This window comes from Pelobates fuscus, chromosome 12 (assembly GCF_036172605.1).
Source record: "Pelobates fuscus isolate aPelFus1 chromosome 12, aPelFus1.pri, whole genome shotgun sequence".
Classification (NCBI taxonomy): Eukaryota; Metazoa; Chordata; class Amphibia; order Anura; family Pelobatidae; genus Pelobates; species Pelobates fuscus.
Window position 1 is genome coordinate 103,628,507 of NC_086328.1, and position 15,609 is coordinate 103,644,115.

Sequence of the window (15,609 nt, forward strand, 5' to 3'; positions counted from 1 at the left end):
GAGAAGGATTACCTGGCTGAATTATTTAGAGATCGGAGAAGGATTACCTGGCTAAATTATTTAGAGATCAGAGAAGGATTACCTGGCTGAATTATTTAGAGATCGGAGAAGGATTACCTGGCTGAATTATTTAGAGATCGGAGAAGGATTACCTGGCTGAATTATCTATAGACCAAAAAAGGATTACCTGGCTGAATTATCTATAGACCGGAGAAGGATTACCTGGCTGAATTATCTATAGACCGGAGAAGGATTACCTGGCTGAATTATTTAGAGACCGGAGAAGGATTACCTGGCTGAATTATCTATAGATCTGGGAGTGATTATCTGGCTGAATTATCAATAGATCAGAGAAAGATTATCTGGCTGAATGGTCTATTTTTCTTCAGGGCGAAATGTACATTATTTTTATTTCTCAGATTAGGACCCCGAGACTAAGACCATCTGTCCCGTTTTGAACCGATATACAACGAAATAGTTTAGAAGTCGACTATACTCCAAGCAATAAACATTCATAATCTTTAATTTCACACCAGTAATAAAATTGCATTACATTTTCATAAAATAAATGTTCCAGTTTATATACATAAAACAGACTGTACATTACCTTCCCGGGCCCCACCCCCCAAACCGTCACGGACATACAGGCGAATGCAGTGCTCAGCTAAGCGGGCACGACTGTACACCTAAAATTGCAACTGCTTTGTGTTTTATTGGGGAGGGAAGTACCACATTTTATACAGTCCTTTGGGGGGACCGTGAATTAAAAAAATATTGCAGGCAAGCCGACAGACGCTCCTCACTGCTTGTGTAGCAGAACATCCATTCCGTGGCGCTTCAGCGAAGCCCAAATTTGTGCGTTATTGAACTTGAGATTCAAAACTCCCGTTCAGGTGTCCTTCCTCATAGTCCATCTGACACAAAATCATATTGTTCTTCAGAAAAAACTTGTCCCCCACACAAAATCTGGGGGGGAAAAAAAAGATAATACGGTCAAATTCAGTAACCAAATAAAATCCCAAACATTAACTAATCCATTACATTCTGGCATGAAAACAGTATACTTTTCAAATGTCAAAATCTTGAGCATCGAGAGTCACTGAAACGGCTCTCCGTTCATAAAAACCCAACATGATTACATTGCAATTTGTAATGGTGCCATTTTATAGCATACTTTAAAAGTGAAACATATAAAAAAACACAAGCAGATATTTTTAGATATTAGAATGAAGTTGGATCTTTAAAGTAAAACAAAGTAGGATGTATTCATATGTGTGCCAGTTTACATTACTTTGGGAGATACAGTTTTACTGGGATCTCTTCACTTCCTCAGGCATCGTGAAACGCCATCCTCCCTGCCTTTTTAAACATTAAAACAAGTCTGTTTGAGGTACATAGTCAAAGTTGCCTCAGTGCTAGACAAGGCCTGATTAAGTGAGGTCTAGTTTTATAATTAAATAATGATTTGAGTGGAATAATTATTATCCTACTATCACATGTTCCATGGAACAAGGGTGAGCACTGACATTGTAGGCAGTCTTCTTACGCTTCCTGTTTAATGACAGCTCTCATCACCCTCAGGCAGAGCCTTTTTATTTACACCTCTAGCTGTTGCACTGTGGTAGGACTGCAATGCTCACTATCCATGAAATGTAAATAAAAAGACAAATCATCCCTAGATTATTTCATATTAAGACCAAAAATCTTTCACATGAAGATGATGGAATAACGTGAAGAAAATAGATTTTTTTTAGCCTCCGTTACACTTGTCAACAGAACCACTAGGTGTCACTATAACTCAAGGGTGAGCGCACTTACCAAAGTGAATGATCAGGTATACAGCAGTTAAGATATTGACCTAAGCAGTGTCGCTGACGCTATCTCTGTATATACTGGGATTTTATGAAATCTTTTAACAAATGTTCCTGAAAAATTTTTGCGTATCAAAGAAGAAGAAGATCTCATTCCTCAGCAGGTTTTGATTCTAGAGCTTCTTATTTTAATGTTTTAAATGTGTGTTTGTGTTTCATGCAACCTGTGCATTGTAGACAATGTTCGCAGTTCCAAGATATTTAATACGATGTTTAGTAATTGCGGTAATGACGTCCTTTTCTGTATTTTGCCTGAGCACCGTTTAACAAAGTATGACAAGTAAAAAAAAAAAAAAAAAAAAATTGAAAATCAAAAAGTGTGAATTGATAATTAAAGGTTGCGGCATTAAAGGTATAATTAAAGGTTGTCTGTCGTGCAAAAATGTATGATCTGTTCACAGAGTATTATATTCTATCCGTTGTGTTACCAGATTTGTTAGTAAAACTATTTAAAAATGGGTCTTTCTCCCACCTGTCCATCAATTCTTCAGCATAGACTTTATACCAAAGTCTTGATTGACAAAGAAGAGCAGAGGTGACCTCCCACAAGCGGTCCTTCAACTCTCCAAACATCGCAACCCCAGCGTATATGGATGTAACTCCGTAGCCGAGGCTGCAGGGGCTGGCTAGCGAGTATCGGAATCTGATGTCACTTCGTTCAGAAGCTGGCAATAAAGCTCAAGGGTCTCCAAGCTGGACAAATCAATGACGACTGCGGCAGGAGAGCATGTTATTGTAACACCTACCTCTGGGATGACTTGGGTGGGTAGAGCCGAGGGTAAGAGGCGAGTCCCTGATTCCTTTAAATAACTTTCTAATTCAGTTCTTTATTTATCAGTTTATATAAAACTTTGCTCTTGTTGTAAAACTATGCCTAAACGTTTCTACTAAACTGACAGTTGTTGAAAATCCACCGGATAGTAAACATTTTGGGCCTTATGTTATATAATTTTAGGATTGGTATGGTATATGGTATGGTATATTTTTTGTTATATAATTGCAAGTTTGTTGATTTCTTTGTGTGATCTGCTTAATGTGGATTTATTGTTACATTTGCATTGGAACCAAAAAAACGCATTAGGATAAATAACTCCAGAACCACTTTCCCTTCTAATTTGTTTCCCTTTATGATCCATTAACATTCTAAGCTCCCTCTGCCAGAATTATAGCCTGGTAAATGTTTACCCAGCTGCAAATGGCTGCATTAGAAATATAATTGATGGACATATTGGATGAAATATATAACCCTCTAATAAATACATTTTGTACCCAGCCATCAAAGTGCATCTGCCCTGTCAACCTTGGTGTCACAGTAATCTATACATTGTAATAGATTGCATGAAATTAGTAAGCACCTTCTCCATCCTTAAATGATACAATTGCATTGCAAAACGTCTACTGTGCACATACAACGTTGTGGGGCAGTGCAGCAAGTCCAGGGGGCATGCTGTAGGTGGTGGAGGTCTGCAGGCTAAGTATATCGTCTGATTTGTTGGCTTTTTTTTTTCTTTTTTTAACACAATGTACATTTTGTATGTATATATAGCTCAAGATCAATCAGTCTTCTATGTGGCTTGTGGGTGAGAGGTTCACTATAACCTATTAAGTCTATGAATATTAAATAACTGTTTTTAATGGCTTTATTTTCTTGTAATTGTCAGCGTTAAACCAAATTCAAACATTGACATTCCTTCTTGATAATGACCCAGAAGAAAAAACACTTTAAGCTGCCATTAATGCTATGGACAGCTTGACAACTACACCTGAAGTAGAGAGAGGACATTTTGCCAGAAAGGCATCTGATCACCTGCAGATGCTAGCAGCAAATGTCTGTGTATTGCCCATTGTAAAGAACCGCTTTTGAAGTGCGAGACACTTTTATACGCATTGCATATCTTCCAAATATCTTCTGGAAGTGAAGGGGCATACTATAGTATTTTTAATCTTAACTTTACATCAAGGAGCTATTTCTCAGATCAGGCACGTGATAAAAAATAAAAGGTGACTAGTATAGTTCTCTGCAAGGTTACTAAGGGGTGATGACCCCCAGTCATGGTAGGGGGTTAGTGCTGGAGAACAGGACCTTGCGACACATGCCTTTATTAGTTAGACAGTGTGGCTGTACTGCACTGAATGACACCTTTGATTTAGTCTGGAGAGCAGCAGCCAATGTTCATGGTAGAGGAGGGGTATGACATAAAACAGCGGGATATGTCATGACATTACCCCACCTGAAGCTCCAGGTGTTTCTGAAACCTAGCAATGCCCCAGCTTCGTCGTACTCATTAATATAATGTTCATGCAGTAAGTTTCATGAAATTATTGTTTCTAATTGCCCTTGTCTTAACTCCACCACATTTGCCGTTGCTTTTTATCAGTTAACTTATTAATGATGGACTTTCCACCCACTGAGAGGGTCCCAGAGCTAGGTCAGAGAGAGCATTGTGGTTCTCACTGGTAATACCACCATCCATCCAATGGACTTCATTGCCAATGATTGCCTAATTCGATTGCTATGTTTGCGATCTAGATATGGCTGCGACCAGTGTCCCACCTAATTACGACCTTGTTAATGTTCTCATGGAATTGTCACAACAATTATTTATTTCATTCTAGAATACATGAGAAAAAATTTAAAATAAAGAAACTTCTCTTTATACGTCTTATTATAAATTACAGTGATTGAAAGACATGTTTTTAAAGCTGACGTGGTCAGGTGACTACCTGGCAAACGCAGGAATTTTGTTACGAATCAGTGACATCCCTATGTCTCCAAGTGTTAAAAGAAGCCTTAGCTTATTGTATGTGCCCGCTGCGGATGCCCCTGTGCTCACCTCTGGTTACAAAGCTGGCAGGCGAAGCAATCCAAATGGTAAACATTGTCTCTGGCTCTCATAACCATCTCGAACGCAGGAATCAGTTTACTGCAGGCAGCGCAATTCCCCGTGGTTCCAAAGAGCCTGCCAAAAAAAGACACATTCATGAGGAATCATTTTAATTAAATAGTGAACTGACTAATTATGCATAATTAGCTAAATCAAACATTGTACAACCAAACTTTCTAATGCCATTTTAAAGAGCATACATCTGACCAGATGAAGATTAGGATATCAAGAACTTGGTACAAGCAATGAATAATTATCTTCAATTATTTTGAATGCATTATGAAACGCAAAAACAGTAAAATGCTCACTCTTATTCCTCTGTGGTACTGAGGGTGCTGGATACATGTCATAATATGTTAGAGGCAGAGGGCATCACACTAAGGGAATTAAAAAAAAAAAAAACCCTCTTTGGATTGGCATGAAATGTTCTTGGACATGTAGTCAACTCATGGACACATTAAGGATAGACAATTTAAACTGGTGGCAAAGTTGGCAGGTGTGAGAGACAGCTTTCTGAAGGGTTTAAAATTGGATACAAATATGAAACTCACAGAACATTAATTCATGGCCTGACTATGTGTGTTTTAGTCACTCAAGCAGTGTGAAACCACCAAGGCCACTGGAGAAGGTCCAGCTTCCTCAAAGTTTAGTTTCATTGTCCGATGTCTGAAAATTGATACCGGGCATACCAATTTATATTTTATAGGATCATTTCCAAATAGATTACATTAAGCTTACCTCACTTACAAATATGTCCCAAGTCATAGATTGATTACCCAATTCAATGGTTCTCATTTTATTGAGCTTAGAAGAATCAAAACCTGTACTAATTTTGCCTGGACACGTGACTCCATGGTATTAATGACAATTAAATAATACCTTTTTAGCTGCACGTGTGCTTGATTAGACAGTAAATACACTTTTGTGATAAGTTGCCACAATCTCTTAACCATACATTTATCTCAGTAGGTACTTTTAAATTATACTGCCGCCCTGTTTTAGATAGCAGTAACTTTGTAGTATTTCACTGAATCATTAAACTATAAAATACATCTGTGACTTCATTTTTATTTAAAGCAGCGTTGGGTGTATATGGATAATAGATAGGGCCTAGTGTCCACAGGACTCAATTTCCCCTCTTTGTAGGTAAGGTTGGCTAGTGAGGATCCAAATGGCTACTATTTGATAAGGATGTAAACTATTAAACTGTAAGTGACAACTGAAATTTCAGGACTCATTCAAAAATGGGTAAACTTACGTTTACCTTTTACCACCCAAACGGACTCTGCCGAAATACTCCCACCTGCCGAAATACTCCCGTGACATTCCTCTAGGACAGAATATGGAAAACTCCAAAGATTCTGACCACGCCACGTGAACTCTTCTCCATTAGGGCCAAGTCAGCACTCCCAAAGGTTTACGTGTCCAATGAATATACTGAGTCCCACAAACCGTTAAATTCCCAATATACAGTACTGCCAGCATAACATGGTCTGCATCTCATTTTCATTACAGCTCAATAAAACGACTTACAAGGCTATCTAATAAAGTGACAATTGGTGGAAGCATAACTAAATTTTGGTCTTTTAATTAAAATTAACTTTGAATTGAATTTTAAATCCCCAACAATTCTCATTTTAGTAAATAGCCCTGTTAAATACATGCAAAAGTGAGGGATAAGAGAGTTGATTGACCTCAATATGGGAATTTACAATCTAAATCAATCCATTTTTGTCAAGATTTAATCACAAAACTAAAGCTTGTGGAAGCCTTGATATGTCAGCTATCAAAGCACTCTATTTGTAGTCTGCTATAAAGAAAAGATGGCTGCTCCTGAGAACACAAATATCTAATATCTGAAATCAATGACTAGACCTGGTGGAATATAGCAATATTATGCAAAATCTCTCTAAATTGTTTGGATGTGCCAACATGTGGTCAAAACAAGCTATTTTACCAAATAATTAAATTAATTTATTTTACAGATTTTTTTTATATCTTTTTTTTTTTATTATTATTATTATTATAAATGTTTATAACTTGTGGCATAAACACATTCTAAAGATAAGTCTGCCCAACTTTACATTACATGACATTTAAATATTAATTTCCATTTAAAAAAAATATATATATTTTTTGACCCCAAAACTGAAGGATAAACAAGTGGACCTGCGCATAATATCACAGACGCAATCCTGGCACAACTGTGCAGGAGCTTGTTTTAAAACACTGCTGATCAATATAAAGAAAAAAGGAAGCTTTTAAAATACTATTTTCGTTTTTTATCCCCCCCAGGGCAACATGTCAGAAATGATTGGCAAACACAATGTTTTTATGTCTTGATTTTGTTGAGCATAACCACAGTTTTAGTCGCCAAAAAAAAAATCTCATCAAGAGTCTCACAATTATATAATTCACAGCTGAGATTTTTTTTCAAGCAATTACAACTTTCAATCTATTTCTTGCTCTCTGTCTTGACCCTGACGGTGCTGCGGGGTCAATAATATATTGCAAAGGGATTAACTAAGGCTCTTTACTTATTCCTTTCTGATAAGACCCAAGTATCCTCATGTATAAAACACCTCGGAAACAGGAGACAGCTCGGCACAATCCCAGCTTGTACACACAGACGTACAGTTACCTATTACCAATAGATACAATGGTGCAGGATATTTTTCAATTATATTATGTAAAACAAAGACAGATATGCCGATGTATATAATATATCATTTTTATAGCATTATTTCTTATCTCCTTTCTCCGCATTCACCTGTCCAATGTCTCTACAGTATTTCCAATAAATGTTATCTCTTAAAATATAAATATGCATTTCGGGATTAAAAATTAAAGTGATATTTTTATTGCGTTACCGAAACAAACACAATAAAAAAAAAACCTGTGTGTTCTATCACATATTTAATATGGTAGGGTGGTTTAAATAGATTTGCCGTAGTCTAATATATATTGTTATGAAGCAGGTGATATAATACAAGGAAAATCAGGATGTCGACTAATCCTATATTTGTTTGGAGCTCTGTATCACTACATGTGGGAGTAAAATATGAATTATTCATTAGCTGCACAATAGTATGGAGCACTACTCAGATTATACTACATAAAGGAAGCCACACCACACTATTTGCATTGTAAAAGCTTCCTTTCTTAACCTTTTAAAATACAGACACTAAGCGAGTGAGAACTGTAGGGAAGTTTTTAAACAGATGTTCACTTAACCATTTAACCAGCATGTTTCACCAGCAAAAAAAACGCACTTCTGGCGACTAACGTTTGTAGAAAGATACAAGGTTAAACACGCAGTGTCCGTGGGCTTTGAAATCTTTAACTGGATTTATCGACGACGTTTCTCTTTAGACAGATTAATGTGTGTTGTTATATCGTGTTGCAAAGTGGGTACAGATGATTATGGATTTTATTTTTCAGCTCTTTTTAATAGTTATTTTGTTTTACTTTATTTTTCTCCCTTTCAGAATACAAGCGTCTGTTCAATGGCGTACATTAAAAAAAAACAAAAAAAACACAGGATTCCATTTTCAATACAAAGGGTGTTTTTTTTTTTTTGTTCCGTATTTCTGCTTGCTGAAATGTGCAAATCAGTCTCAAACTGCTCTGTGACAATAGTTTGCAGATTAGGGTAAAGAATACGTGATTCTATGAATCGCTTTACAGATTAAAGTGAATTTAGCTACTAGAAGAATGGAAGCATCTATTATGTTAGAGGTGTTCAAAGGAAGTTTGCGAGGGCCCCATGCAATCATTATCAGATTGCAGGCTAGAATTATTGGCACGGGTATGAATTTAAAGAAATGATGGTGGTTAGGGGTCTGGAGCGCAGATATTTATAGCCCCCATTCTGAAACAAGTGACTTGGCTGCTGATGAATCACCTAAACCCTGGATTAATCCAGTGGTTCATTGCTTGTTAAAAAGGTAGATAGTTGGCACAATACCACAATAAGAGCATACTCACTCAGTCTGCTTTTCAAGAGAAAGTTTGTTGTAGTTTAATTCAATATGAAACTCCCTGAAAGTACCAGTTCTTCATTCCCGCACCCCATTAAATGCAGGTGACGCATTTCCTAAGGGCAGTATTACATCAGATACATTAATGCCATTCCCAGGGTAACATCAATGCTCACTACTCTGAGTACAATGTAGAGCCTGATACACAGACACTACAGGCTAAATGCATTTACATGGTGTGCCCCGAGTGTGCCAGGACAGCCAGACATGTAATATAAAATAAAATAAAAAATGAGTGCAGAATTAAATACATATATAGTGCAAAAAATAGTCAAATGGGAAAGATATCTACTTTGAAGAATGTTTCCAGTTTACCTATTTTGTCTTACAATGCACCATTTCCTGGTGTACTTCAATATTCCCAGTTTATTCCCATGGCTACTCTGTGTTTCAGAGGATTCACACTGTGGGCAGATACTGACCATTACGGGTGTTTTAGGAGATACAGACAATATATATCCTCTATCGTAATAAGGACACCTATCATTATCTCCTACACTCAGCATAATGAACGGAAAATAAATTGCACAGATCTGATCTGCTCAATAGGTGTCACATGGCTGCAGACAGGAATGAATTAGCCCAGGAGAAAATATATCAATCAGGCAAAAATTCCCAGGAATTGAATTTTTTCGGGATGTGGTTTGGTTATTTAGGATAAGTATGTATTATGTTCCTTATGCTAAATTAACACATTAAAGATCAATAAGTGTCTCTGTTGTCATAACAACCCAGTTCTTTAAGAAAATACTCCTGGGTCAATACAGTCTTCCCTGATTAAATAATATGACTAGTGTAGTGACAAGTAGCTTTGTAAATACTAAATAAGTGAGGGCACTCCACACTGGAACAGAGCCTGTCTCTAAAGGGTCTTTAAGAAGACGTTGCCATTTTTAATGTTATTATATGTCTTGAATTCTCCTTGTCTTACATAAGAGGAAATAGTAAATATTCAGCTAAAACAGAAGCTTCTGACCTTAAATTAAGTAATTTTCACTATTTATATTGGGTGGAAATGACCAGGGAACAGGCAAGGATATAATAATTTCCTCAAGATGGAAGGTGTGTGTGTGTGTGTGTGTCAGAACAGGAGTCTCAGGTCTAAAACGAGAGGGTTTTTCATGTAAGCTGAGAGATCCTGTGTGATTTATGATGAGTCTCCAACATACGCTGCAGAACTATATAGTAAATAGGATGACATACACAATGACATTTAATGGAACATTTTAACAGATCCCTGACAGACCCCTTTCACAGGCAGGAAAAATAACTGATTGCAAGCTCCTAGGATCAGGCTTCAGGATTTAAAACCATTATCTCTGTTTTGCTGCTAAAGAACTTTCAAGCATGGTTGGGCAAAGTATAAAACCTTCTCTAAAACTAACTCCCCCTTCCCCATTGACCTACTGCTTAGTTTGCTAATTTCCGATATGTTTCCCTGGAGACCGACCCATTACTTGTGTACGAGACTGCCCTATGTCTATACATTTATGGCAATTACTTTAAATATACAAGCCCATAAATGCACAAAATGAAACTGTGAGTGATAAAAAAAAGAGGATTTTGCTAAAAAAAAAAGTGTTACGATTTTGGGGATATTATTAAAATTTACAGTATGGCAAATCTGTGACACTTAAGAGTCGTTTTCAGGGTTTTTGAGAGATGAACCTACACAGCTTAAAATAAAATCCAGGGGAAGATTTGATCTAAGCATTTAGCATCCTTGAAACCTTTCTTTTAGCGTGCTGCACAGACGCCATGGCGGCGCGCTCCGCTACCCTCGCTGTGAAAGGAAAGGGTTGTAAGAGTCTCGTAAAGAATAAAACGACAAGGAGTGTTCAGAGCCTGACACTTTTTAAAGTCTATCACTTGATGTAAAAATAGAGCTGGGCCTTTGTACAGTTTCAAATGTAGCCGATACGCGTTAGATCTGAAATTAAATAAGAAAACTTTTCAAGGGGAGCATTTATGCGGCTTTTCACTTGAATTTAATTCTTAACACTTTTTTATGTGCTATAAAGGAATTTGGATGTAATTAATAAAAAATAATTGTAGAATGGATGGCCAGGTAATAATTCTCATATAATGAGGTGGGAACAGATAAGGGGGTGAGTAATAACTAGGGTGAGTAATGAAAAAAGAACAGAAACTCTATCCTTGGGGCAGATTTTCTCTTCTTTTGTAATTATTAAAAAGTCTTCTATTTTGTTTAGAAAATAACATACAGGAGACGGGACAAAAATAAGCTCTTTTTTTACATAGTTACATAAATTATATATATATATTTATTGTGTGTGGACCCAGGGAAAAGACACATATGTCAGTATTAAGCTGCAAGATGCTTAACCACCACTCAGGGGCGCTGCCTTCCAAATACAACTACCTTTTCATTAACCAATGGCGATTTTTAAAAAATCGAATCTTTAACCCTTGTAATAATTTCTACGACCCTTTTTTTATTTGAATTTCTGTATTCTTGAAGATCCACCGCTCACTATCATGACTTATCTCATTCGATTTCCAAAAGATTTACTTTTTAAACTTCACTCAGGAATTAATTCACTAAACAATAAATTGCTCTTGTCAAATTGCTGGTGTTCCCGTATTCAGCACACGTCCAAAACGAGCTATTATTGCTGTGAGATGCAGAAGCTATGATTTTACCTGTATGGAAATATAGCAATTAAGGGACAGAATAAAAAAAAATAATTGCAAAAAATTAAAGCAGAGAAAAAGTCACAATGACAAAGATTCTGTCTTACTTATAACGTGTGCTCAGTCAGTGAGTCACTATAGGCCAATTTCGAAAAAATATACGCAAAATTACAAACAACTTGTAGCTATCTGACCAGTAAACTACGTCAAGTCCGAAACACAAAAAATGGTAATTGTACTTTGTTAGTACATACCTCCCAGTTGGCTTGGTGTGGTTTAATGGCAGGTGGAAATTTGAGACTCTTCTGATCTAGGAGAGAGCTAAATATTTGGGAATAACTGAAATCAGGAGAGATGATACCCTTTGTGTCACTATACCCCACTCCCTCTAGAATGTAAGCTCATTGAGCCGGAACCTCCACCTCTCTGTTCCTGTACGTCCAGAGGTCTGGTTACAATTACATGTCTGTTAGTCTACCCATTGTACAGCGCTACGGAATCTGATGGCGCTATAGGTGCTTTATGTAATAAGGTCACAATCACTATTATAAGCGCCTTTTTTCACTTGTTTATTGTTGTGCTATATAAATGATAAAATAATAATAATAATAATAACGATGAATAAAAATTGCACAAAGCCGCAATTTGCACTAAGTCTCTAAGGACCAGCGCTGTTTGATCTGAGCATTTTCAAAGTAATGAGGAGTCTGGTCGCCATGAGGAAAGATTGAATAGTCTGTAATGTTCATGGCTGTAATTCTCCAACTTATAACCAGTTTAGAGCTGGGACTATCTATAGACAGACTGTACAACCTGATAAATATACTCTGTCCCATTCACGACTACAACTAGGTTAAGTGGCTCGGAGGTCGAAGAGACAGTAATTTTTTTCTTCCTGTTAACGCCATATTTCAGTGTCAGGAATATCTAGGTTTCATTTGTTTGGGACAGATTGCTCAGAAGCAATATGAGAAAATTCTCCTTTCTGTATCAAACATTCCGTAATTAAATTATCTTGAGCGAAGAATGACTTGCTTAGCAGATTTTGAAGGGAATATAAATGTTTAATAAAAGCTTCAGACTATATCTTTCCAGTTTATCACGTAGGTTCCTGTCTCGGATGTTTAGAGTTTGATCTTTGAAGAGGCAAAGGTTTATGATCTTCCTTAGTATCTAATGATCTACGTCAATATCTAATAATCTGGCACAGCCCTTTCGCTGGGGAGTTCTTTTTAATAATAAAAAAAAAAAAAGTCGACGTATAATGTTTATTTGGAACATAAACTACACAACACAGAAATTAAAGGTGATGCATTAATATTGTGTATAGATTCATGGTCAATGATGTGCGAAAATAAATGTGGTGGTATAACTTGTTAGAGATTACCGGTATGTGGTATCCCTCATCCTACAAGGCTACTGACTGATTTAGAAAAATTAGTTTACGAGATAAATATCTAATATAGCTCAACACAATGGATAAAGGGAAGACTGTACTTTTTTGCCTGCCCTCCCACTTCCCAGTAAACAGTTTTACAGAATCTGCAAAGTATCTCAGTAGTTGAGGAAGTTATAAAACATACTTACACATAACTCCCAATATTTTAAATGGACAAATAGGGACACTTTAATTTTAGGGGTGCTGTGGGAGGTGTTGTTGGGGTAGGGCTGTACTGAGAACTTTTAGGTGACTTAATGATAATAATTTATCCAACTAAACTGTAATTAAGAACAAGAATAATGTATCTTATTTACACAGATTGATTTCTAAACACTTTCAAGACACATTGAGCTCCTAGAAAAGAGGGACACTAGCATAGAAAAGAGGGACATATGGATTTGGGCCCCAAACAGGGACTGTGCCCTTAATAAAATCCTACATCAGTATCAACATATAGTGCCCTAGGTTTGGTTTGGCTTTCTGTTTATTTCACATATCCCTCAGAGCACTTATTACTGGATTAAAACATCAGATATCCCCAGGAAGGGATTGTACCACCCAAGCGCATGAAAGTAGAGCTAACCTCAACACACTGTAAGTGCATTTCTTTCTTTTTTTCACCTACTTGCATCAAAAATACTACACTATATTTTGTCGTACTCTTCCTTCTGTTTTACATCAAAAATACTACACTATATTTTGTAATACTCTTCCTTCTGTTTTACATCAAAAATACTACACTATATTTTGTAATACTCTTCCTTCTGTTTTACATCAAAAATACTACACTATATTTTGTCATACTCTTCCTTCTGTTTTACATCAAAAATACTACACTATATTTTGTCATACTCTTCCTTCTGTTTTACATCAAAAATACTACACTATATTTTGTAATACTCTTCCTTCTGTTTTACATCAAAAATACTACACTATATTTTGTCATACTCTTCCTTCTGTTTTACATCAAAAATACTACACTATATTTTGTCATACTCTTCCTTATGTTTTACATATCTATTAACATCTGAGAATTCCTTAAAGACGCTACTCCCTCACTTCATCTCACACATCTTGGACCGGGACAAAGAGACTCTGGTTTAGGTTGATTAAGGTGCCTCCTATCTTCAACTGTATGCTCTAGAAACTCGTCACCTTCATATTTTAAAATTAAGTAATTGCTGTAGAATCCAAAACATTCCACCAGTGGTCACTGTGATTGCACCACCTTTAATCACTTTAATATATCCCTCTTCATGTAAGGATTTTTGGCTGTTCACCCTGAGATCTTAGAAATGTGCCCATCCACCCTAGAACTTACAGAATTTGTCCTTATTGCCTGTGTTAATATACTAGAAAAAAATAACAGACATAAAGACTAAGCGTGAGTACACCTCGTGTGACGTTTCTGTGCAGAGAACTAGAATTATACTATTATTGTATAAAAAACTGGAAATGGAATTAATTAATTTAACTCTTTACGTAACCTAAAAGCACAGTCAATCTTCAATTATTTCTTTACAAACAGCCTGCATATGTGTTTAACTCTTTAAGTGTCTTGTGGGAACCCTTACTCAATCTCTTTTATTAAGTTCAATCCAATATTACAAAGTATTATCACCATTTACATATAGCGTCAAAACATTCCACAGCACTTTACAATTATAGAAAAGGGATATTCAGCAGGGAAGAAGGTACGTGGATATATATCTTTAGGGGTTTAACCAGGAACCAAGAATTAGTCAGGTGGTCTGAGAAGGATTTGAACCCAGGATTCTTGGTTCTAAGGCAGTGACGTCACCAGTAACCAGTTTATGGGTTTTGCTCTGTTTCATGGATAATGTATTGTAACCTAATTTTCCCAAGAATTCTTTGCCGAAGATTCATGTATATCCATCACTGGCAAATCCGCAGGGGTGGGGGAGAGAAGCAACGGGGCAATTACCCCACCCTCCCCCCGAGAAACAAGAGTGCCTAGCTCTCCCTTAAGGTCCGCAGGCACTGTGCCAGCAGGGGAGGGAGAGAGGACCTGGGAGCTCAGCCTGCAGCTCCTCCGGGTCCTCCTCTCTCGAGCACAGAGTGTTGCCATGGTTACCACAGCAACACTCCGTTTCTTGCGAGAGTGAAATCTAGCCTCAGCAGCTGCAGGCTAGAGTTCACTCTTACCACTAGGACTGACAGGGATTCTCCATCGGACCACCAGGTATTGAAGGAAATATCCCCCCTCCCTCAGCAATGGTAAGGGGGGATATAAAAAATATTTATTTTAATTTTTTTTTAAAAGTATATATTTATTTATCTGCCCCCTAATCCCCAATAACTCCCCGCACACAAATTGCCCCAATACACACACACACACACACACACACACTGCTCCCCAATATACACACACACTGTCCCAATACACACACACACACACACTGCTCCCCAATACACACACTGCCTCCAATACACACACACACACACACACTGCCCCCAATACACACAAACACACACTGTTCCCAATACACACACACACACTGCCCCCTAATATGCACACACACACTGCTCCAAAATACACACACTGCCCCAATACACACACACACACACTGCCCCCAATAGACACACACTGCAGTTTTTCCCAATATACACACACACTGCCCCCAATATACACATACACACCTCCCCAGTACACACATACTGCCCCAATAAACAAACACACTGCTCTCCAATACACA

The 15,609-nt window shown here is 37.1% G+C and overlaps 1 protein-coding gene across 3 annotated transcripts in view; it reads right to left on the bottom strand.

Moving 5' to 3' along the window:
- Nucleotides 1–505: 505 nt before the first annotated feature.
- Nucleotides 506–15,609, bottom strand: part of LMO1 (LIM domain only 1) — a 112,814-nt gene continuing 97,710 nt past the window's right edge. For all 3 annotated transcript variants that reach the window (XM_063438452.1, XM_063438451.1, XM_063438453.1), the window contains exons 3-4: nt 4,706–4,831; nt 506–966 (exon numbers count right to left, since the gene is read on the bottom strand). In XM_063438452.1, the coding sequence (XP_063294522.1) occupies nt 861–966; nt 4,706–4,831 (232 nt within the window). In that variant the 3' untranslated portion in view covers nt 506–860. The remainder of the gene's footprint in view (nt 967–4,705; nt 4,832–15,609) is intronic.